Source organism: Garra rufa, chromosome 9, assembly GCF_049309525.1.
Source record: "Garra rufa chromosome 9, GarRuf1.0, whole genome shotgun sequence".
Lineage (NCBI taxonomy): Eukaryota > Metazoa > Chordata > Actinopteri > Cypriniformes > Cyprinidae > Garra > Garra rufa.
The window spans coordinates 13,709,280-13,734,822 of record NC_133369.1 but is presented as its reverse complement, the minus strand read 5'-3'; the positions used below and the strand labels follow the sequence as shown (position 1 = coordinate 13,734,822).

General features: G+C 39.2%; 1 protein-coding gene across 3 annotated transcripts in view; it reads right to left on the bottom strand.

Annotated features, from left to right (window-relative positions):
• rbms3 (RNA binding motif, single stranded interacting protein) overlaps positions 1 to 25,201 on the bottom strand; it is a 208,012-nt gene extending 182,811 nt beyond the window's left edge. The window contains exon 1 of one of the 3 annotated variants that reach the window (XM_073846608.1): positions 24,205 to 25,201. In XM_073846608.1, coding sequence (XP_073702709.1) covers positions 24,205 to 24,279 — 75 coding nt within the window. In that variant the 5' untranslated portion in view covers positions 24,280 to 25,201. The remainder of the gene's footprint in view (positions 1 to 24,204) is intronic. The other 2 variants (XM_073846607.1, XM_073846606.1) reach the window with 2 other exon arrangements.
• Positions 25,202 to 25,543: the final 342 nt, after the last annotated feature.

Here is a 25,543-nt window from a genome sequence, read left to right as displayed (position 1 = left end):
GAGGAGCAGCCACTGTTAATTGGCATCACATGACAGCTGGGTGGGTTTAGGGGTCACATCCATGTTACAGTGATTTGATGGAGGGAAGCTAAATTAAATCATTACTTTATTCAGCACTGACAGTGATGTGCACATGGTGAAGTATCAGGCTAAAGGTTCTGCTCCTGGAAACTTCCACTGGATGGGATTCATTTAACAAAGCAAACAAATATAGAAGTGAGTAAAATAAACATGCCCTGCACTGAAAGTTTTTTGGACAATGTTTCAGAAATGGCACAAAAATATACCATGTTACTGGCGTACTGACATTACTTACACTATCAGAAAAAGAAAAACAATTGTTTTATATTAATTTTTTACATTAACAATTTTACATTAAGTAAAGCCAAGTATGAATCTCATCAAGTTAGTGTTTTTTAAGCATTTTACATTCCAAAAGAACAACTCAAGCCAGTAATAATTTAAATAACATTGTATTTTATTTGTAAACTTATGTTTAGCTATTCTTTTTAATAGTTAACTTGTAACTATTTTTGTGTTTTTCTGATCATCAGTCATCAAAGCTCGGTAAATACTGGTCACAGACAGACTTTCAATTTCATCAAGCTGATTACTCACTAAAAACTCCCACAGATCTTGTTTTCATGCCATTTCAAGTTTTATTTTGCATAACAAAGTGGTTATATCTAAGTGTTTGAGTTGTTTACTTACTTTTTTAAATTAATCTTTCCATTAACACCAATACATTGTTCATTCAGACTGATGCACTAATGCAGAACGCGCACAAACACAAGAGGCAGGATTTACACTGCAAAAACGGCTTATCTTAGCTTTTCTGTCTTGTTTCTAATCAAAATATCTAAAAGTCTTTCAATTAAGATGCATTTACTAGATAAGCAAAATGACCAAATATTTAATCTGATTTGCAAGGGAAAAAACTGAATTAACTGCTCTTTGCTTAAAATAAGTAAAATTATCTGCCAGTGGGGTAAGTAAAATACTCTTGTTTAAAGAATATTTTATTTTTCCTCACTGGCAGATAATTGTAATTGTTTTCAGGGAGGGAAAACTAAATTAAGTTCATTCTGCTTAAAACAAGATTAAATATCTTATGACATTTTCCTTATCTAAATGCATCTTAATAAGAATTTTTAGATATTTTGACAAAAAAAAAACAAGTCAGATAAGCCTATTTTTTGCAGTGTATCGCATGAACCAATCACATCCGAACATAACCAGTCATATCCAATCATATCGCGATGGAGGCATTGCCTCCTCTCAAGTGACTTTCCTCCATTTATTCTTATTTACCCCCCACCAAACTCTGTTGAAACTCAATGGGCTCAGGGGAGGCGAGAGAGACTGTAACCTTACACTGCAAAGAATGATTTTCAAAAAATCAAGAAGGACTTTCTAGATGAGTAAAAATGATTTTCTTGTTTTCAGAAAAAATATCTAAAAATTCTTAAATCAAGGACTTTCTAGACAAGTAAAAATCATTTAGTTTTCAGAAAAACTCAAAATTAAGTGAGTTTTTGCTTAGAAAAAAAAAACAATCTGCCAGTGGGGTAAGCAAAAAATCTTATTTCAAACAGAAACCATGATTATTTTTCTTACCCCATTGGCAGATTATTTTGCATGTTTCAAACAAAAACACACTAAATTTTGACTTGTTTTTTTCAGAAAACAAGACAATAATTTTGACTCATCTAGAAAATCCTTCTTGATTTAAGAATTTTTAGATATTTTGGCTGGAAACAAGACAAAAAAATCTAGGTAAGAAAAAATGAGTAATTTATATACTTTTAAATGTTTTATTTTTGTACTACTAATTTTTTCTCATCCAATATTTTAAGGAGGCACTGCCTCCCTTGCCTCCTCAAAGGAAATGCTCCTGATTTTGTATACTGCAATTTAAATTATTATAAAATGCATGACTTTTATGACTTGTAAAAAAACAAAAATGTATTCAATTAGAAAAACTAATCTATAATCTATATGTTATGCTACTATAGAAAGCTGTAGCACTTTGTGAATGAAACTGTGCACTGCAGTTTTTGGTCCCTCTCTACAGCTGCTCAACCAGAACACACACACACACACACACACACACACAGATGATAAAGAGTCTTACATGCTGCGTGTCCTTGTGCCTCCCTCCACATTGAGTCATCAGCTCTGCACTCCATTAATCACACATCATCAAATGTTGTCACATCATGTTAGTAAGCGTGTGTAGGCCTATGTTTCCGCGTGTGTGTGTGTGTGTGGTCTCCAAATGCGATCTATATGTTGAGGCCCCCATACAGCCTTGCACTTCTGCGCAAATAAATAAATAAATAAATGATAAAAGGCGCAGATCCATGTCTCAATGTCACCCTCTCTGGGTGTTACAGAAACCTCAGCTAAGCTCGATGCTGACATTGAGATGGAGAGAGATAGCCAGTCCGTGGACAGAGTATTATATTCCCTCAAATGGTCACTGAATACGAGTGACATTGAAGCAGCCATTAATCAATTTTCATACCTAGTCCTTCATCAGTTCACTAAACGCTGGAGCCTGATTTGATCGATAACAGAGGAAGAAGGGGAACAAAACAGACGCTGGCCGTGCAGATGATGATCAAGACGTAGTCTGTGCTGGGAATGATTTAAAAGCCATATCAAATTACCATGAAAGGTTAAAACTTCTTATATGGAAAGGGATGAGAGATGCTAGACTAGATGGTACAATATTTTTTTGTGTTGAAATACGACCCACAGGCAAGTGCAGTGATGAAGTGTGTCATTTTTCTTAAAGGACAAGTTCACTTCCAGAAGAGAAATTTACAGATGTTAATGTCTTTCTTTCTTCAGAAAGAACATTTAAAGAAATTGTTTTCTAAGGAAAAATTCTATGGTGCCTACGAGTTTGAACTTCCAAAATGCAGTTTAAATGCAGCTTCAATGGGCTCTAAACGATCCCAGCCAAGGAAGACGGGTCTTATCTAGCGAAACAATTCGTTAATTTCTAAAAAAAAAAATTACAATTTATATACTTTTTAACCTCAAAAGCTCATCTTGTCTAGCTCTGGGTGAACTCTTTGTATTCCGGTTCGGGACAGTTAGGGTATGTCGAAAAACTCCCATCTCATTTTGTCGCCCTACATCGCTGTTTTACCTTTTTTATAAAGGGTCTTTGACCCTCCTTGCACGTTCACTTTGTAAACACTGGGTTGGTACTTCTGCAACGATGTAGGGTGGAGGAGAAAAATTAAATTGGAAATTTTCGACATACCCTGACTGTATAGACCCGGAATGCACAGAGTTCACGCAGAGCTAGACAAGACGAGCATTTGAAGTTAAAAAGTATATACATTTTTTTAGAAAATAACCAATCGTTTTGCTAGATAAGACCATTCTTCCTCAGCTAAGGCCGTTTAGAGAACTTTGAGGCTACATTTAAACTGCATTTTGGAAGTTTTTGGAGAAAAATCCTGAAATGTTTGCCTCAAAAAGCAATCTCTTTACGACCAAAGAAAGAAAGACATGAACATCTTGGATGACAAGGGGGTGAGTAAATTATCTGGAAATGTTTGTTCTGGAAGTGAACTTTTCCTTTAATGCTAAAATCCCCAGTTGATGTAGTTACAACATCTACCAGCAGAGGTTTACAGGGTCAAGCTAACCAGCCAAAACCTTGACCCCACTGTTTTGAGCATCCTGATCAGTGGCAGTGTATTGAAAACAGTCATATATTTAATTATTTCATATTTTAAACAAGACTATATTATAGTCCAGCCTCATAGATGTGTGCACTTCCTGCGGCTGTGTGGTGTGACGCATGTTGTGTTGCGTGGGTGTGTGGCCGCTGTTCGCTGGAGCTGACGGGAGATCCACAAGGGTGCTGCTGTGTCAGAGCACACACTCAAGGACGTGGCTGTGGTCCAGGCGTAGGACGTGAGCAAGCTAAGATGATCTCTTAGCCCATGTGGAGTCCACGCATTGCACACATGTACAACGGATGTATAATATGAAGCGAACAGGATGTCATGTTACAATATATCATGTGCACGGTTATTAGATTTCAGAATACAAATAATTAACTGCACCTTCACCTTCCTGTCCTTGTCTAATTCATTGTCATAACTCAAGATTTATACGGCACCACACGTGCGCACGTACTGTTGTGTGTCTAGGAGATTTTGTAGACAATGCATGAGTCTTAAAGGTATAGTTCACCCAAAAAATTAATTCTGTCATGATTTAAATAAATCATTGCTGTCTATGGAGAGTCAGAGAGCTCTCGGATTTCATCAAAAGTATCTTAATTTGTGTTCTGAAGACGAACAAAGGTCTTACAGGTTTGGAACAACATGAGGGTGAGTAATTAATGACAGAATTTTCATTTTTGGGTGAACTATCCCTTTAAGTTTTCTGTATATTTTAGGTATTCTACTACTAAGTAGTAGTGATGTACAATTCACAAACAACTTCTTATTTTGTGTCGGAACTTTAAATGAATCAGTTGATCCAGTCAAGAACTCTTCTAAACGATTCATTCGGTTCTCAAATTCAACTCCCTGATTCGGTGAATCAATTGCAACAGTTAAGAGCCTAATGGAGAATATTCACTGACTTACATTTCAGTCTGTTTGACACACAAAACGTTCATATCCCCTTTAAAACACTTGTAATAGTGCACAAGTTGGACAAGGGATGTGCCCGAATAGTGAATCCGTATAGAGGGTTTGCACTTACGCCACGATTTGGTGGCCATACTGGCAATACTCGGATGTAAACAACAGCTTGCATGGTTAATGAATTACTGAATACGTTGTTCTGCTAAATTAAGCTGTCTAAACGACGGAAAAAACATGTAGAACCTGCTAAATCATATATGCCCTTTCCTGCTTACTAAGTCCTGCTCATTATAATGAGCAGGACTTAGTAAGCAGGAAAGGGCACACTATTTTGACAAATTAAAGTTAATAGGTGGTAAAGATGCATACGAGCAGTATTAAGTAAGATATAAGCCTAATATTTCATCTACCTGACCTGAAATGATAAGAACAAACATAAATGTTGTCAAGATTCTTGCCCTGGAAATCCTAGTTCAGTTTGGCCAACCACAAACACCTTTTGTTCCTCAGACAGTTTTTTGCGCTCATCTCCTTGATTTGTTATAACCTTTGATGGTTTATAGTACTCCAGATGTTTTTCCTGGTTCGACCAATTATACAGCCCAAAACATGAAAATAATTGACCATTTTCAGCAGCAATAATCAGCAAAATATGTGAGTTTTGTTCAGTTCAATGGCATTGTTTACATTCAGTGCTGCCAATATGGCAGATTGATGCCCGCAATTTATATACAGTATAAGAAAGCATTGAAATACGTATTTATTCTCTATAGTGGTATAGACCACTTTTATGATTTGTTTCTTGTATTGTCTTTGAAGCTTCACAGCTCCAGTCATAATTTACTTTCATTATATTAAACCATGGCCAGGACAATTCTTCTGTCCTCCACAGTAGAAAGAAAGCCATGCAGGTTTGACCTGACATGAGGCTGAGTAAAAAATTACATTTTTTTTTTTTTTTGTGAGCTCTTATGTTTTTTCAACCTATGAACACCATCTGATATGGGACGGACAGTGTTCTTTTTGTTTTCAATTCGGTGTTGTTTGTCCACCCACTCAATGTAATTATCTCTTGAGATATTTGTGTTTGCCGGACACAATGTGATCATTCATACAAATAATCAGGGTTGAGTCTCGGTGTAATGTCAGCGTGGCCTGTCTGCTTTAAACGCTTGATGGAAAAGTGTGGGAGTGAAGGGAATAGAATGACACACACACACAAAAAAAAAAGAAAAATCCAATTATTCGTGCATAATAACAATCGTGCGGTATTCGCGGGCGATTGCCAGCACGTACTAACCCGGCCCTCACTGTCTCTCCTACTGTCTAAGTGCCAATTATGGTACAGGCGGCGGACATCCGCTTGAGCCAGGCCTCTTTCCGCTAGACCCATTAGGAGTTGCGCCGAGCATGATAGTGCTGTTTAGTCGAACACTGCACCATAAGAGCCGTATACTGCTCCAGTGCACCAGCTCGCACTACACACACTCATGCACGCTTGCGCTGATCAGGTTACCGAAGTAGATGGCACGCTGTTCCCTTGCAACATCATTAAAGCAAGGGTGGGGATTTTCCTAGAGCTCTGCGTGTCTAGCACAATGCGGTCGTATCACTGTCCTCTTCTGGAATGCAGCAGTGTTACCTGAGAAAAGCCTGCGTGCGGCGAGAAGGCAGGGTGGAGAGAGGGAGGGATGCGTAAACAATTCGGAACGGTGATGGAGTGAAAGAAAGAGGGATAAAGGACCCAAAAAGGACATGAGGGAGGGAGAGATAGAGAGAGTACATGAGAGGCAGGCCCCTGTGAAGTACCTCTTGTTATTAATAATTGATTCTTTGAAAATACTGCGCGGTTTAATTGGTGGTAAGGGGTGATCCTGGCACACACACACCTCTGGGAGTCTCTCTGCAGCTGGTTTCCAGTAACGCAGGCTCAACGTGAGGGCGAGAGAGTAGCGCTCCACTCGAAAGAGAGAGAGAATGCATTTGAAATTGAAACCTACCTGGAACGGCTCTAGCTGTGTCTGCAGTCTGCAAGGAATTCACTCCAAAGCGCCAGAAAGTATACACCTTTGCATGTCAGACAGCAAAGAACCAGAGGCCACGACCCGCATGATTTGCCTTGACCATGACGGCTGAATTTCATTTTATAAACCATAAATGGAATATAAGACAAAAATGAAAAATCTGTGTTTATTTACTTACTCGAATGTTGTTCCAAACCTGTACGATTGAATTAGATCTAAAGTGGTTCATAGAACCACACTGCAAAAAAGCATATTCCTAATCAACTATTTTCAGTTAAAATATCTAAAAATCCTTGAACTAAAATTAACATACTTGAGAGGCACCACTGCATAAGATATTAAAACTTGTTTTCCAAGAATGTTTCTTCAAAGAATTTTTCTAGTGCATTTTGTCCCCACACTCGCAGAATCTTTTATTTGTTTAGTGTATAAACAAGTTTTGCTTCTCAAGTAAATGGATCATATATATATATATATATTGTTACTGTAAATAAGAATTTAAATAGTTTTTAAAGGTTATCCTTACTGGAAAATCTTTATTTATTTGTATTAGATGGCTTTTAAGATTAAAAAATGGCATCCATATGAGATCATAAGACTTATATTATATTACAAGTCTTCAATAAGCAGTTTTTGAGGCAACAACCTACTAGAAGGGGCGATTATCAATAAATGTGACCACAAAACCAGTCATAAGTTGCAAGGCTATATTTGTAGCAATAGCCAACAATACATTGTATGGGTCAAAATTATATATAAACATCATTAGGATATTAAGTAAAGATCATGTTCCATTAAGATATTTTGTAAATTTCCTACCATAAATATATAAAAACTTAATTTCTGATTAGTAATATGCTTTGCTAAAACTTCATCTGGAATTGGATTTGTTTTGCATCCTCAGATTTCAGATTTTCAAATAGTTGTATCTCGACAAAGCTTTCAGGTGATGTATAAATCTCAGTTTCAAAAAATGTACCCTTTTTACTGGTTTTGTGGTCCAGGGTCACATATTTGGAAATACGTTTAAGTCTCACACATAAAGCTATTATACAGCTTGAGATGACTTTAAATGTAGAGCACAAGTCTCTTGTAGTCACTATAAACTGGTCACAGCCTGAAGATTTTTCAAACATTCTTCATCTGGGAACAACAGTAGCATACAGGTTTGGAACAAAAAAAGTTCTCATTTTAAAGTGATCTGTTCCTTTAAGACTGGACCGCGTTATGCGATAATTATTCTCATTAAAATTTTGACTGATACAAAAAGCTGCAGCCCCACATAATCTGAAATCTACTCTGTACAGCGTACCGTCCGTGATCTGACCTTCTCCACATATTGGATTAATTCCTAAGTCAATGTTCAACACAAACCAGCGCCACAATGGAAACAGTGAGGTATTTGCAACAGACACTCGCCGTATATTCAAAAAGGAACACAGTCTTGACAAAGACCAGAGCCAATTTGACCAGATAACATCTGTGGAGACCAGAGGAAGCTTTTCCTTTTGTGCAAAAACCAGAGCCGCCGCCTGTGAGAACTCTCGGCTTTGAAGATTCTCCGTCCTATTACGCTAAAACCTGCTCTGGAGACTAGATTTGCCTCAGGTAACACAGGTTCTTTCCTATAATCAACAGCAGCACCGCGTCCTCCATTAGGACCTTTAATAAAATTCTCTGGAAAAAAAATCGTGCGACGATCCTTTGGCAAAGCTGAGATAAAATTGAATTTCTTGAAAAGCTAAAAGGCAGCGGTAAAAAGGATTGGCTGTGTGTGCTAGGAGATGACAGAATATCAAGCCGGTGTGACAGAGAATCAAGTCAAACAGCGCGTCGGTGCGGTTTGAAAAGTTTAAAAACTGACTGAAAGCTGTATGAAATGTGAAGTGTGCCCCAGAACAGATCTAATTGCTGTAATTTGTGTGCACAGTGTGCGAACAGCACTTTTGTTGGCTATAAAAGGTCATAATCAATATAGAAGATACAGACATGGCAAAACTCTGTGTGTGTGTGTGTGTGTGTGTGTGTGTGTGTGTGTGTGTGTGTGTGTGTGTGTGTGTGTGTGTGTGTGTGTGTGTGTGTGTGTGTGTGTGTGTGTGTGTGTGTGTGTGTGTGTGCGTGCGTGTGTGCGTGTGTGTGTTTATCTTTTCATCTCTACTCTAGCTCTCATGTGCCTTTGTGCTGATAGCCATGATAATCTGTAGATCTGGATTTGCCCACCCTGCTGAATTATGCAAACCCAGCTCAGCTCAGGCGTGAGGAGTTTAACTGGGCTGGCAGTGGGAGATAGACAGCTTGTGGCCTTTCTTTTAAAAGAAAGAGGAGAGCTTATGCTATATCCCTCTGTTTTATTCTTTCTTTGATCAATCTATGTATCTATCTACTTCTCTGTCTGCCTATATATCTATCTTAGTCTATCTGTCTGTTTGGCTGTCAGTTGGTCAATGCTTTGGTTTTCTGGACAGGTAACATCACAGTATTCTTTGAGGTACCATTTAAAAGCAATGGGACATGTATTTGGTAATCATTTAGTACGATTTATTCGAGTTCCAATGGTATTTCTTATTTTTTAAAGGTATTGTATTTCTTTACGACAGTTAGGATACTGTGTTTTAAAGGGATAGTTCACCCAAAAATGAAAATTCTGTCATTAATTACTCACCCTCATGTCATTCCAAACCCGTAAGACCTTCGCTTATCTTTGGAACACAATTTAAGATATTTTTGATGAAATCCGAGAGCTTTCTGACCCTCCATAGATGGCTCTCGTGAACGTTCATCAAAAAATAACACTGAAAAGAGGAAACTGTGGTAAAAAAAATTATTTTGTTCACAAAAAGTATTCTTGTAGCTTCATAAAATTAAGGTTGAACCACTGATGTCACATGGACTATTTTAACAATGTCCTTACAACCTTTCTGGGCCTGGAACGTGTCAGTTGCGTTGCTGTGTATGCAGGGTCAAAAAGCTCTTGGATTTCATCCAGAATATCTTAATTTGTGTTTTGAAGATGAACAAAGGTCTAATGGATTTGGAACAACATAACGGTGAGCAATTAATGACAGAATTTTCATTTTTGGGTGAACTATCCCTTTAAGTGAAAGTTCTGTCATTTATTCAGCATAAAATTTCTCATGAAGACATACAGTACTGTAGCTTTGTGTAATAAACAGGACAATTTTTAGCCCTTATTGAAGGCAGTGAGATGTTAACCATTGGAACTGGACCAATGAGTTAGTGAGTTAAGTCCAATTCACTCACAAACCATTCAGAATCGGTTTAAACTGGATCAACTCATTCAGATACGGAAAGACCCAAATCAAACAAATGATTCATGATCTTTTAAAATCTAAATTACTTGATGCGTTTCACAGAACCAAATCAGAAAATAAAAGCAGAAAGAAAGATGGATCTCAAGTTTTGAATCACTGCTTCTCTTGTGAATGCATTAAACAGCTAGATTGGATGTCAAGATTGACATTGGCTGAGTGTATGGGCTATTTTTATGATGCTTATTTATCAGTTTCGAGCTTGGAAGTTCAAATACTCATTCTGGCAGGATATTTAGAAAATTACCTTTTCTGTTCCACAACAAAAAAAGTAATTCAGGTTTTGAGCAACACAAGGGTGAGTAAACTATGTCAGAATTCTTCCTTTAAATAGTTTCTTATATAAGATACCTTATATGTAACCCTGGACAAAACCAGTCCTAAGTAGCATGGGTATATGTCTAGCAATATCCAAAAATACACTGTATGTGTCAAAATTATTGATTTTTCTTTGATGCCAAAAATCATTAGGATATTAAGTAAAGATAATGTTCCATGAAGATATTTCGTAAATTTCCTACTGTAAGTATATCAAAACTTAATTTCTGATTAGTGATATGCATTGCTAAGAACTTCATTTGGACAACTTTAAAAGCGATTCTATTAATATTTAGATTCGTTTGCACCCTCAGATTCCAGATTTTCAAATAGTTGTATCTCAGCCAAATATTGTCCTATCCCAAAATTCCATATCCATAAAAAGAAAGCTTATTTATTCAGCTTATTCTCAGTTTCAACCCGTATGACTGGTTTAGTTGTCCAGGTTCACATATATATCTCCATTACCACGTTCATTCCTGTTCTACAGTATGTAATGCCAAGGTTGAGCTGCAGTCACTGGTCTTCTGTGAATTAGTCTAGCAGACCATCTGCAGTGCTCTATGATTTGGTTTGAGAGTGCCTTGCATCAAGAAGGAGAGGCCAGTAAGTGAGCAGGCCCATTAGGCTCCAAGTGTGTGTGTGTGTGTGTGTGTGTGTGTGTGTGTGTGTGTGTTTGTGTGTGTGAGAGAGAGAGAGAGAGAGATATGAGATGCTGCTCTTAGACAGTGATATGCTCATTAGTAGGGCTAGGATGTACTGCATTTGTGTGTGTGTGTGTGTGTGTGTGTGTGTGTGTGTGTGTGTGTGTGTGTGTGTGTGTGTGTGTGTGTGTGTGTGTGTGCACGCTTGCAGTCTAATTAGCATTGGACAGTTAGAGTGACTGTGACCCAAGACTCTCTCCGACCTCTCATTCTGACCTGCCTGCCGGCGTCCGCAAGTTCAATCCGTACCCCACAAACACACGGCCATTCAAAGAGACACGCAAACACCCATACTCCCACACAAAAGAGAAAGACATCCCTTCATGAATGTCAATACACTCTCTAATTGGCTTGTACGAGCGTCCCTGTTTTCTTTTAAACAAATGTCGGTCATTAAGCCGTGAGTGAGATGATTAGTGTGAAGTTGGTGTGCGGTGCACCGATACACACGTCCTCTTATGGAATGTGTCCGCACAGCCATTAGCACGCCATCCCTGACATGCCCCGTGTCCTCTCTCCTCTCACACCTATTTGTCAAACCGGCCCACTGTTTCTTCCAGAAATAATGACGGCCCAATCAGAGACTGCGACTAGTGTGTGTCTAACCTTTGTTTTGTTTTTTTGACAGAAAAGGAAGCTGATGGAAGTCAGACAGACTGTAGCGGAATATAGATGCGGGCGTTGGAAAGTTTAAAAGACGTTTTAAAGTTTAACATCCTCCCCCAAAAGGCCCTTCTGCTTTCTGGCTACCGCAGTGCGAGATGAAAGCGCTTGTGCTTCTACAAAAGACTTATTTTTTTTGTGCCTAGCACCACTTTAGCCAGCTAAATGCATCTCATCCCGGCGACCGGCATTGGGAAATACAATCTCGGTGCAGAGGGAAAAGTCTGGGCCAGCATTTCAAACAAAGGCACGCTAGCACAAAAGGACGAGAAGGGTAAAACCCTGGGACGCTGGGCAGTGTAGGCCCTTACGGGCCCATTGTTTTCGAGAGAGCATTATGAAGAGATACACATGCGCAGAAAAAGCCGTTCACACGCACGCTGTAGTCGAGGGTGAGACCTGGCTGCAGCCGAGCGGTGTGCACAAAGGAGCTTAATCATTCATAAAACGGCAGAGGCTAATAAAATATGCAGCACATGAATGTGGTAAAGTGCTCCGGTGCTGCCTAAAGTTTTAAAAAGACACATCGAATCAGCCACACATAACTACTGTGTGTGTGTGTAGGCCGATTAGTTTGCTGGGGCTGAAAGGATGAGGTCACGTTGTTTGCAGCATCTCTAGGGCGGATCCTGTCAGGACTGCGTCCTCTGCTTCCTGTCTTCTGCGCTTCTTTATGCATTTGTCTTGTTCGTTCTCTGGCCTCCTCCGTCTGCCTTTTTGCTACTGTACTAATAGGGACGGTACTAAGAGGAGACAGGAAATGACAAGGAGAAAAGGGAGGGCGCCACAGGAAGTAACAATCACAAATGAGATTTCTAATAACATCTCCATTGTTTTCCTGGCAATGAGATTAAATAGACATCAAATAGAGACTTCCTACTCAGATGTTTCTCCTGAGAAAAGACTGTAAACTCACAGCTTTCTCCTCTGGAGTTTTAGTGAGCTCTCAAGTATATTTCAAACTGGAATCAAGCATATATATTTCTTGATCAACAAATCAGCCTATTACAATGATTTCTGAAGGATCATGTGGCACTGAAGACTGGAGTAAAGATGCTGAAATTTGATTCAACTTTGGCATCACAGGAATTATTTTCACTCAGCAATTATTTTCTATAGGAATTAGTTTCGTTTGCTGTAGTATGTCAGTAGGAAATATCAGTTTACATTTCAAAACATTCATTTTGCCATTAATTGTAATAATCCACTGAGGTTTTTGTTTGCACAAGGAGTCTGACATCAGCCAGCACTCTGCACAGAGATCAAATCTCATCAAATCTTCATCCAGTCTGTCTGAAATGACATGAAGAAACAGAACAAACTGAGACAGACTAAATCCAGAAGAACTGGACTGCTGTCAAAAATAATGCCATAAACAGCTTTTCTTTATCAATTTAATTCCTATTAACTAAACTAAATTAACATTTGGTGTTACCATAATTTGCGTTTAAAGCTAGGTGCAAGTAGGTCTCTTGAAGCATCTCGGAGACATTGCAAAAGTTCTTCTGGATTTAGTCTGTTTAGTCAGTCTCAGTTTGTTCTGTTTCTTAATGTCATTCCAGACAGACTGGATGATGATGAGATCAGATCTCAGTGTGAATCACTGGCTGTTGTCAGACTTCTTGTGCAAACAAAAATCTCACTGAATTATTATAATTAATGGCAAAATGAATGTTTGCAAATGCAAACTGATATTTCCCACTGACACACTACAGCAAAAGATAGAAATAACTGAATTAAAACCATTCCACTGTGTATTCAGAATTTTAGAAGTAACATCTAAGACAAAGTTGATACTTCTATGACAAATATTTGAGAATTTTCCTAAATCATCAAAAGGCAATAATATTTTTCTTTGGCACAGTATTAGGAAATAGAAAGACTCGAACTTCAGTCGCCCACAGCTTGCGCATTAACCCTTAAGCCGCGGCTCTGACCTCTCTGTCCTTCTGTCTCTCATTATGCTTCTCACAGCAGTTTGAGGGAGCGTTAGAAGTTGCAATCAAGGGTGCTGTTGTGTGACAGATAGTTCGACTAATAAGTCCAGGCTTGGTTTCTCCACCACCTAGCACCTCTAGCATCCACGCACTCAAGTGAACTGAACCATCAAAAGCAGAGGCTCCTGCCTTCAAGCTTACCATGGCTAACAAGCACAGCTGTTCACTGAACCCACCACAGACCAGCTGAGGATATATTAGTCACGTACAAACAAATGGATAAATGAGAGCATAGGGTAATCATCACCATTTTTACAATAGACTTCACCTCAGCTGGACATTTTGATGTTTGAATTGAATAGGGCTGTGAATTAAATTGCATTCAGAATTGAATTGACCCTTCACAAAAATCCGCCCCTCCTTTGTTACTGATGCAATGTCCGACAAACAATACCGCTCTCACACTACACATCATGTTCTCACGCAGTGAAAAATACATTGTGGAACAAATAGGAAACTGACAACACGCAGACAGACAAGACAGAGCCGGTTACTTTTGGTATGAAACAAGGTCTTAGCTTTAAAATGTTGTCATTTTTTTAAAGAAATTCAAACAATAAATACTGTTTTGTGGCTCCTTAATGTGTCGTGACAGATCACTGTTTTGTCTCAGTTCAAATGGCATGAAATAAACATGGATGAACATCAGGACGTTTTTTATTTCCACTGCAGAAAGTTGTCAATACACACCATTTTTCAAGTTTATGTCCACCGAAGTTGATCTACTCTCCTGTCTGATTTGTTTGTCAGACAAAATGGAAGATTCACCGTTATGATTGGTCAGATCGCCTGTCAATCAAGCTGTTTGGGGTCAATTGAAAAATGCGTTTTAAATTCCAGATTTAAATTAAATTGTATTCATTAGAACTGAAGTAGCAAACAGGATGCAGGATTGTAAGTTAGTATTAAATGTGAAGGAAATTCAATAAAAATGAAAACTGAAATTCAACCAAAGCCTTATCTAAAAACTGTTTTATAACTTACACATCTGATAACATACACACTTTATAAGTCTTAGAAAAGTTTTTTTTTACTAGAAAAAAAGTCATTTTTGCAAAGAAAAATGTTTCAAGGATTTCTAAAAATCCTTGAAACATCACTGCTTGAAACACTGATATTAAGACTTGTTTCCATATAATGTATTTTTAATACAAATGTAATTTGTCTTACTTACTCTGTCTTAGGCAGATTTGTTGCACTTCTTTAAATATTTAATTATTTAATGTTTTAATATTTATTTAAATTTATCCCATTCCAAGGATTTAAAAAAAAATTTTTTTTTACTTTAAAACAAGTCAAATAATTATTAAAAAGTGCAGTGTATAAATTAAGGAAAATAAGATTAAAAAAAGTGGAAAATAAAACAAAAATAGGATTTTTGCATTGTATACACTGTCGTTCAAAAGTTTATGATCAGTACGATTTTTTAATGTTTTTAAAAGAAGTCTTTTCTGCTCATCAAGGCTGCATTTGTTTGATTAGAAATACGGAAAAAACTGTAATATTGTGGAATATTATTGCAATTTAAAATAGTGGGTTTCTCTTTTAATATACTTTAAGATAGAATTTATTCCTGTGATACAAAGCTGCATTTTCAGCATCATTACAACAGACTTTAGTGTCCTATGATCATTTAGAAATTTAATATGCTGATTTATTATTAATTTGGAAACAGTTGTGCTGCTTAATATTTTTTTTTAAATTTATTTTATATTTTGGAACCTGTGATACTTTTCTCAGGATTTGTTCATGAATAAAACAGAATTATTTTAAATTATTTAATTTATTTAAAACAGAAATCTTTGTTTGAAATAAATTAATACTTATAATTATTATGAAATTGATCAAAAGTGATAGGAAAGACTTATATTGTTAGAAAATATTTTTATGTTGAATAAATTCTGTTCTTTTTAACATTTTATTCATCAAAGAATCCTGAAAAAGTATACAGCTTCCAAAAAAAAAAAAAAAAAAAAAAGCACAACTGTTCCCAACATTGCAATAAATCAGCATATTAGAATGATCTCTGAAGGATCATGTGACTCTTAAGACTGGAGTAATGGCTGATGAAAATTCAGCTTTGCATTACAGAAATAAATTATATTTTAAAATCGATTAAAACTTTTACATTTTAAATTGCATTAATATTTCAAAAATAAAAGATTGCTTTAAAAAAAAAACATTAAAAATTGTACTGATCCCAAACTTCTGAATTTAGTACATTTATGCATTTCATAACTGTTGAATTTCTCTGAATTTGCGTAAATTCCACTTTCTTTAATTCCATTTCAACTTCCTGTGGGGTATGGCCAATTTCATCCAAATTCACCCTGTTCATTCTAAAGGGCACAGATTCTTAAATTCAGAATTTAGCCCAACCCTAGTATACATTAAAGCTGTGATTCACCTTGCCATTCAATAGAAAACATATGACCTCAGCGGTCACATTTAGCTTGATGGGAAGTCTGGAAAAGGGCACGCCACACGTTTGAGTGTCATTACTAGCTCTGTATTTAGCCTTGAGCCTGGGGATATGTTTGGACAAGTCTTTGAGTGTCTGCCGCACAAATTATCCTGATAAAAGCACATGGGGCGAGCAAATTAATTCAACCGAAACCCAACAAAAGCACTGTTTACATAAGCTAATCCCAGGCAGCGTGCTAGCCGCCATGCCAACCCCGAGCAGCCTCCGCAGGCTGGAGAAATCTTTATTGAATCATCACCCGCTCCCTGGGCACTTTCGAGACCCCAAAGTGTCTTTATCCAACTGGAGAAGCGAAGGGAGGAACGGGTCCTTTCAGATGGCATCTTTACGGTCTTCAGCGGTTTGAAATCGAGGCCAAAACAAATGGCCTTTCCCAGAGCGGTCTTTAATGTACCTTTTTGGGGACTGATTTTCAGCCAGACCATAGAGAATTGGATACAGTTATGGTGGGTTAGAATCGCTGTAGCTGTATCTTATTATAGGAGGCGCTTTTGACACTCGAAAGGTATGTGCGTGGACTTTTCATGACACGGAAAAGGTTGAGGGTGTGGGGGTGGGGTCTGTGGAAGGAGTAGCACGTTCTTAAGGATTTATGACACCTTACGTCTCTTCTCTGTCCTTGGTTGCTTTCAGGGGGAAACGTTTTCCAATGATGAAAACGCACGGGAGGGGCGGAAGAAAAGATGACAGGAGCGGCTGAAAGGCACTACACTGTGAAGGAGGAGCAGTCTGCCACCAACATCTCTCCTCTTTTTCTCGAAATCGAGTGGTTATCGTTTGTGACTGGAGCCAAGCTGCACAGGCTGTTCCTCTCCACTCTCTGTGTGAATTCATAGCAAAAGCAGCTTTCCTAACCGCTAATTACAACTCGAAGCTCATTAAACCGCCAGTTTTATACATGCGTGTATGCGTGCGCGACCGCGGACGATGCCGTTATTCGTCATCCTTTACATCTCGATGATTGATCCATTCCAAAATCGCAAATCAAACACATCTCTGCTCCCTGAAAAAACACTATCCCTTTCCAGATCTATATTTACAGCTGTACACCCAGCCTCTAACTAAAATCTTGTTTGTCTCGAAGATGCAACGAGGCAAAGCCCAGAAGCAACAGCGCCAATGAGGAACCGGATCGGACGCCGACGGTAAAACGTCAATGAGTCCCCGTGTTGCCGCAGCCTTCCACAGATTTGGCTCGTTCCTCCTCGGCCATTTATCCCTGAACAGGCTTTGTCGAGCACTTACGCCAGTGGCCTAAAAGCAAGCTGTGTGTAAAAAAGAAATGGCAGGGCCCTTAAAAGGGGAGAATCCATCAGGCTCGGGTTGTTACAAAGTGGTCCTCTATTAAAAATGCAGCAGGGCCATTACATCAGGACCGGTGCCTTTCTCCTCTGGCTCTCTCAAGCCCACAGAAACCAACTAGCTAACTTGGATCACCCTATTACAGTCTGGACCACATGAGTGCTGGTCATGGATGAACACTGGAAGTGCTTGCAGATAGATTCACATAGAGGTTACACTGACTTTTTATATAACAGTATTGCACCTCGTAGTGTAGTTTATGAATCTATCTAATTTCACACACTCAAAAAATTACAGTACCTTTGCTGCTTGTTAAATACGAGAATACTTTCTGTGCACAAAGGAAAGAAAAATAATGACTTTATGCATTGATTTTGCATGGATAGCTACGGAGACTGAACCGGAAGAGAAGAAACTGTTGAATAAAGTTGTTATTTTTGTTTTCTTTGTGCACAAAACATATTCTTGTAGGTTCATACCATTATGTTTGAACCACTGATGCCACATGGACTATTTTAACAATGTCCTTACTACGTTTCCTAGCCTTGAACGTGTTGCGTTGCTGTCTATGCAGCTTCAGAAAGCATTTGGATTTCACCCAAACTATCTCAATATATGTTCTGAAAATGAACGAAAGTCCTACGGTTTTGAAACGACATGAGTGTAATTACTGACATTTTTGGGTGAATTAACCCTTTCATTTCATTACCTTCAATTCTCTAGAATTTGTAAAGTGTAAGTTATCTTAAACATTAGAACTAGATTAATCATTTTTGCCTTAAATGAAACTGAACACTAAGGTCCCAGTATGCTTTGCATAAGAATCATTTTATGTGTTTTTGATTAAAGGAAAAGGCATGCTTGTGGTAAATGTTCAGTGTGCTTAGAGATTTAGAAGGGTATCTGTCATGTTAGAGTTTTTGTGGTTACCGTCGTGGGGCTTAGCTTGTGGGCGGCCACATAAAGGCTGTGGTGTGTTTTGTCACTCAATGAGAAATAGCTGTGCTAATGCCACTGCAGTGACGAGTAGTTGTTTATTTAAAAAAAAAAAATTCTCCCTTACATTACATTTTGTAAAAGTAGTTTTATTTAGCAATTTTAAGTTATCCTGCAGTATCCTGTCAAAATCAACATCATTTTTAAAATCCTTATCCAGTGATCACAACTGACTCGAAAGGTCATGGAAAAGGATTCATTAATCAAGAGAGTTTTAAATAAAACATGACTGATAACTCCATTAAGTGTCTAGAGCTATGAATAAGCCACCTTTGAGCCATAAACTTTTTTCCCTAATAGTTTGCTGCATTAATGAAGTGCGGTCTTTTTTATATTGACGTATCTCACAGGATCAGATTTTACAGCCAGATCTATAAATTTTATCAGTGCTGTTGTACGAGTAACTTAACTCAGAAGCGTGTGAGTGACAATAAAAGTTTCTTCTTGCACATTCTCATATTGGTTTTGTGCGACTGGATGCACATGAGAGTTATTACTCTCTGATGCAAGATGTGAAAATCTAGAACACATTTCACCTTCAGAACGGGCCAGAAAATATTGAACTACTACTACAAACAGCTCTTTTGTGCACTTTGTATTCTTTTCTTTTCATGTTCGTGACTAATGCGGAGCATTTCACCCCTGAAACGAGGACAATCTTGGGCATAAAATTTTATCCACCTATGAGGGTATGTTTGCCAAGTATGTTCCTCTTTTCAGAGTGAACCCCACCCCTCTGAACAGATGGCTGGAGAGAATGCCCAGGACACAGTAGGAGAGAGAAAGAGAGAGAGAGGAAAAGGGAGGGGAGATGGGAAAAAGACAGGGAGGAAAAGAGAAGAACGTTGATGGACTAAAAATATGAATGCTGGTTGTATTTAAATCAATTCTCTTGTGAATATTAGACCGCATAGTGAAGTGGTTTGTCATATGTGACCCTGGACCACAAAACCAGTTGTAAGTAGCACGGATATATTTGTAGCAATGGCCAACAATACATTGTATGGGTCAAAATTATCATTTTTTTATGCCAAAAATCATCATTAGGATATTAAGTAAAGATCATGTTCCATGAGGATATTTTGTAAATTTCCTACCATAAATATATCAAAAAAATTTTGATTAGTAATATGCATTGCCAAGAACTTCATTTGGACAAATTTAAAGGCGATTTTCTCAATATTTAATTTTTTTTTTTGCATCCTCAGATTCCAAATTTTCTAATAGTTGTATCTCAGCCAAATATTGTCCTATCCTAACATACCATACACCGATAGAAAGATTATTTATTAAAAAAGTTGCACTTAAGACTGGTTTTGTGGTCCAGGGTCACATATGTGCTTTCTGACTGAATGAGGTCATATGACACACACACACACATATATATATTCATAACTTGTTTCTCATAACATTAAATTGAAACCTCAGAGTAAAAAGACATTCACAACTAATATTAACTAATGAAACCTTATTGCAAAAGGTAGCCATTTTTTGATTCAGTTTATTAGAGATTGATTTAGATTCTTAAATTCAACCATTAAAACAGAATCCAGAAAAATGAAAAAAACATGCAACACGAAAGTTAGAAAAAAATAAAACTGAATTCACAGTGCCCTATTTGTGGCTTAGATGCACACTCCAATACTAACAGAAAAATTACCCACGGACAAGCATAATTTAGCACTCCAGGCAGATCTGACATCCCCAACTCGATGGTTGCAGGCAGACACTTACAGCAAGCATTTTACAGTGCAGGCTTTCCCAACGGAAGTGTTTACATGTATAATTCACACACGCATACAAAGCCTGCACTCTTGTAAGTTCATGTTTCTGCGTATGTCATTATGGATCGCTTCCAACAGGAAATCTCAAATAGCAAAGAAAGCATTAGAGTAAAAGCAACCCAAATATTTGATTTTTTCGAAAACAGTATTATAGCCTAACATCATGTAATGCAATTACAAGTAACGTTATTGTACTCTCAGAGGGAGCGCGCTGGACAAGGCAAGTGATTAGGAGTCGGGCTTTGTCTTCCGACGATATCTGATGAACCGAATAACCGCATTTTTTAAAATAACAACCAGACAATTATTCCAAATTTGAAGCGTATTTTAGGTCTAAATTACTCAATTTGTTGCAGTCAGTAATTTGCGTGCGAAACGGCTGAGTGTGCTTGTGGATTTTAATCTATCCTTTCACCTGTCTAATGACAGTGTTGGTAATGAATACCGAAAATCAAATTGTCGTTGATACCTGAAAATTGCTTGTCCATTAACGAGTTTAATTATTCAGATGAAGGTTGTTTGGAGGAGGGGAGATGAGAGCATTTTCACCGGCGTGGTAAAAAATAGGCGCCGCTAGAGGAAAATGAAGCATCAGTCTGGTAATTATCCACAAGCGGAGTAAATATCACAACATAATAATCCTAAATGACATTGAGAGCAGCGGAAATATAATGAGCCACATATATGCACCATTCCCATAATGCAGCAGGAACGTTGCTGGCAAGCCACATGTCACCTCACTGCAGGGCAGTTAGCATACACTCCCACTGAGAGGAGAGGTTTAAACGGCCGACTGGATGTTATTTCTGCTGTACATAAAGCTGACCCCACAGAGTGTAACCGAACACCACACACACACATTTGCTCGCATACGCAATCTCATGGCTCTGGATTTGAGTGCTCGCTCTGGCTCTCTTCCCCTTTCCCTTCTTTCAAAACATCAATGCGCACACACACCGTAAAGCTCTGACTTCTAGCCGCTGATTGAATGGAAGACGGGGCCCCACTGGCCTCTGTTGACACAATACCAGGGGGGAATTACCTCCCTTAAATTCTATTTTATATCCCTCTGGTGTATGACTGCTGTCAAGGATACCTCAGCTCACACACTTACGTTTATACATCCATCCATGTTTAGCTATAACCTGCAAGGGGAAAACGAAGATATTGGTATTGTAGATATCTGCATGAGGAACCTACAGTTACATGGTGGCATGGGATGTGTGCCATTTGGAATTCAACTTAATTGAGAATGTTGTTTTTAAATTTCGATGCATTTTTTGTATTTGAATTGAAGTAGCGATCAAGAATTGCAATTCGGATTTGACTACAAGGAAGTGGACTAGAAACTACAAAAGCAAAATATAGCGCCATTGCGCTACTGCCGTCCCGAGTTCGAATCCCAGCTCGAGGACCTTTCCTGATCCTGCCCCCTGCTCTCTCTCCCACTTTGCTTCCTGTCATCACTATACTGTCCTTTAATAATAAAGGCAAACACACCAGAAATAATTTGAAAGAAAAGCTAAATTTGTCAAAACAAAGTCTTGTGTGAAAATGTTTTTTAAAAAGTTTAAAATTGAAGCATTGAAGTTTTAAGGATTGCAGGCCACAGACCGACAAACCAATAAATGACAGACAGACAGATAGACAGATAGATAGATAGATAGATAGATAGATAGATAGATAGATAGATAGATAGATAGATAGATAGATAGATAGATGGATGATAGATAGATAGATAGATAGATAGATAGATAGATAGATAGATAGATTTATGCATCATCTGAAAGCTGATAAATAAGCTTTCCATTAATGTATTGTCTTTTACTATAGGACCATAATTGGCTGAGATGCAACTATTTGAAAATCTGGAATCTGAGGGTGCAAAAAAATCTAAACACTGGGAAAATTGCCTTTAAAGTTGTCCAAATTGAGTTCTTAGCAATGCATATTACTAATCACAAATTAAGTTTTGATATATTTAGAGTAGGAAATGTACAAATATCTACATTGAACATGATCTTTACTTAATATCCTAATGATTTTTGGCATAAAAGAAAAATCGATAATTTTGACCCATACAATGTATTTTTGACTATTGCTACAAATATACCCATGCTACTTAAGACTGGTTTTGTGGTCCTGGGTCACATTTTAATGCTACCTTTTTGTTAAATTGTCAAGAATAAAAGTAGTCATTTATTCTGCATTTGCTATCTGTTCACTTTGTATAACAAATCTTGCTGTAAGGCCTGATATTGTTTGTACCTAATTTCATGTTCAGTGATATCTGTGACCCACATTATAAAACAAGGGATGAATTTCCAGCCACATTTCATTTTCTTTTGAACCTGCTTCAATGAAAGTAAGTCATTTCCATGTAATTGATAGCAGGGTCTTTATAATAATTTAACCGAATTACAGAATCTCGACATTAACAGCTTACTGTCGCATCATAATTTCCCCTGCTTAACATTTGCCTCTCATTGAGCACAGAGCTTTATTGGGGCAGAGAGGGAGCGGGGGAGAGAGCGAGGGCAGTGATTGTGTGTCAGTTGCCCCTCTTCCCCCTCATGATTGATTTTCCCCGGAGGAATGCCTCCACTCAGAGAGCACGCTAGAATCAAGATTAATAACAGGCCATTTACATCCTCAATCACGCACACACACGCAATCGCACTCACGCTGACCCGTGCTCACATGAGGTCCCCATCCTTCACAGGCGAGACTGAATATCTGAAATCTGAAACTCCGTTCCAGTGCCAAAAAACCTCCTCCATCTCCTTTAATAATCTACAGATCAATAATTATTCCCAGACTTGCCCATTTGACCATTACCCATGATGCTCTGGTGTTCACCATAGTGCTTCGATAAGGATCACCAACAGACTTTGCACAATTCTGAACCTTCTGAATATGCATGGTTTCTCTTTGACAGGCCCTATTTAGCAAGGTGAGTTATTGTTGTGAGGACTTCTGGTTGCGACGAAAGAGAAGGACAAAGATGCTCTGGACGAGCCCCCATATCCCTTGGAGACACTCTGAGAAACTCATTAGACAGCGGAAGTGGGTAAGATCCAATTTGACGTGACCTTGAAGGCAGCTACAAGGAGTGGGGAGTGGGGATGCGTGTGTGTAATGATGGGTAATACGGTGCCTGTTGCTAGTGTCATGTATAGGCTAGCAATGAAAGACGTCAATCAAGTTGTTTCTACAAGCTCCTCTAAGCTGAGATTGGCCAAGCACTTGCTAAATTCTGGTAGTGTAACACGGGTAGAAGGAGGGAAAGAGAGAGGTCGTAAACACTTGCTGATGGAGAGCGACTTGGCCACTGCCGTTTATCATGTGTCTTTTGGGAACGCTTGCATATTTGGCCAACGTTGAGCAAGCAACTCCTCCAAAAGACTTTCCATAAATTTTCTTCCCTCACATTCGACTTTTTCACTTTGTAATTTACCCACCCCAAGTTGATCAGGAAAATGCATCTTCACACCCTTTGTTCTGACAGCCATTTTTTTGGTCTGATCCAATCATAGCCCTCTCTCCAATTTCATTCACTCAAACATGTTACACAAGTGCCGGCCTCTTATGGGGCGCGCCACATAAAAACATTCATGAATCACTGAGAGAGGCCGAGATCACCAGTGCCCCCGATAGCATCTCGGCACTATCGATCAGCCCATGGTAATCAATTCTCCACGTCCGGGTGGTGTAGGGGCTTAGAGAGATGGATGCAATTATTCAAGTCCCTCCACCACAGGCTACACAGCTGAGAGGACAGAATCCTGGGATCATGACTTTGAGAGCATATGCATGCGTTCTTGATAAACGGGTACTCTTGCACCTCCAGAGAGCGGCCCATGCCAAATATCGGTCATGTGGTTTGTGTGTCAGAAATCTGTCAGAATGGTGCGAATGCAAGGAAGCATGTGAGGCAGACAATCAGAACATCACAAAAGCAGATAAACAAGGTGCCTTACCTTAGTCTGAAGGTAGTGAGGGTAATAGTAAGTGTACTGGGGGTACATTGGTTGCTGTTCCAAACGTTTGCCCATGTAGCTGGAATCCTTCTGGCTGTGGCTGGATACAGAGACTCGCGTGTGGGATCCAACAACTCAAAAAGCCTCCGCTTGTGGTTCCGCAGCTAGAGGCTAGATCCGTGTGAGGGTCGGAGCCAGAGGAAGGATGGAGAGAGAGAATGAGATGATACAGCACACGGGCAAGTGTGCGTGTGCCGTGCCTCTCCTCTTCTCGCCGTCTTCGGGAGCAGGGGAGGAGGAGGTGATGGAAGGAGAGCGGAGGTACGAGGATGGGATAGCAGTGGAGGTGTGCGCGAAGAAAGAAGGAGCAGCGGCACAGGAGAGAGGAGAGAAGGAAGGAAGGAGGTGAGGGAAGAGGAGGGGGCACTGTGGCGATCACTTCTCCGGAAAACTGGCTTCTAGTCTCCTGCTCATGCCCTGACTTTGACTCTCTCTCTCTTGCTATCTATCTTGCTCCTTCTTTCTCACTCTCTCTCTCTCTGACAGTCGGTGCAGCGTCGGTTCCCAGAGGAGCTTGTCAGATATCCCAGTCGCACACTTTGTTCCCGTCTGGCGGATGCACAAAGCGGCAATGTACACAGTCGTCGGATTTGGATCTCTGCACGCGCAGCTGACGGGACTCAAATTCTCAGCAGAAAGGACCAGACGTTAGCCGTGAGGTTATGAGGCACACAGGAAACAGCACAAACTCCAGACAGACTGCAGTATCCGAAAAGTCCAGGTGCAGCAACGCTGTTTTTCCTCTGTGATGTTCTTTTCTTTATCACCTGCCTCCCTTGTCTGCCTGCTTTGTTGCATGCGCGAGTGTGTGTGCGAGAGTGAGTGTGAGTGTGTGTGGCTGTGTGAGAGTGTGTGAGTGTGTGTGCGCGCTGCCGGCTGCTCCACACTGTGGGGAAGATTGAAGGGATCAGCTCGGGCAGCGCCGTGTTCCTCCTCCTCCTCTGCCTGGTGGGTGGGGCTAAGGGCTGGCTGCTCCACTCCCAGCCAGGGGAGTGTCTTAGGCAGCCTATCTCTGTTTGTCCTCATGGGAGATCTGCCGCCCACTGCACAGCTTCACTAGAAGCTGAAGGGGACGACTTACTCCTACTCTCACATTCTGGGGGGAGGAGACTAAGGACGACACGGCAAGGAGCCGAGGCCCCCTGCTGGTCAACCGCAGACTGTACCTCATCTGATCTCCTTTTTCCCAAGCCTTTTCTTCTCTTTTTATCCTCTGAGTGTATTTTTAACTTCACTTTCTTCAATAAATAAAACATGAATGACCGTAAGATGTTTCTTT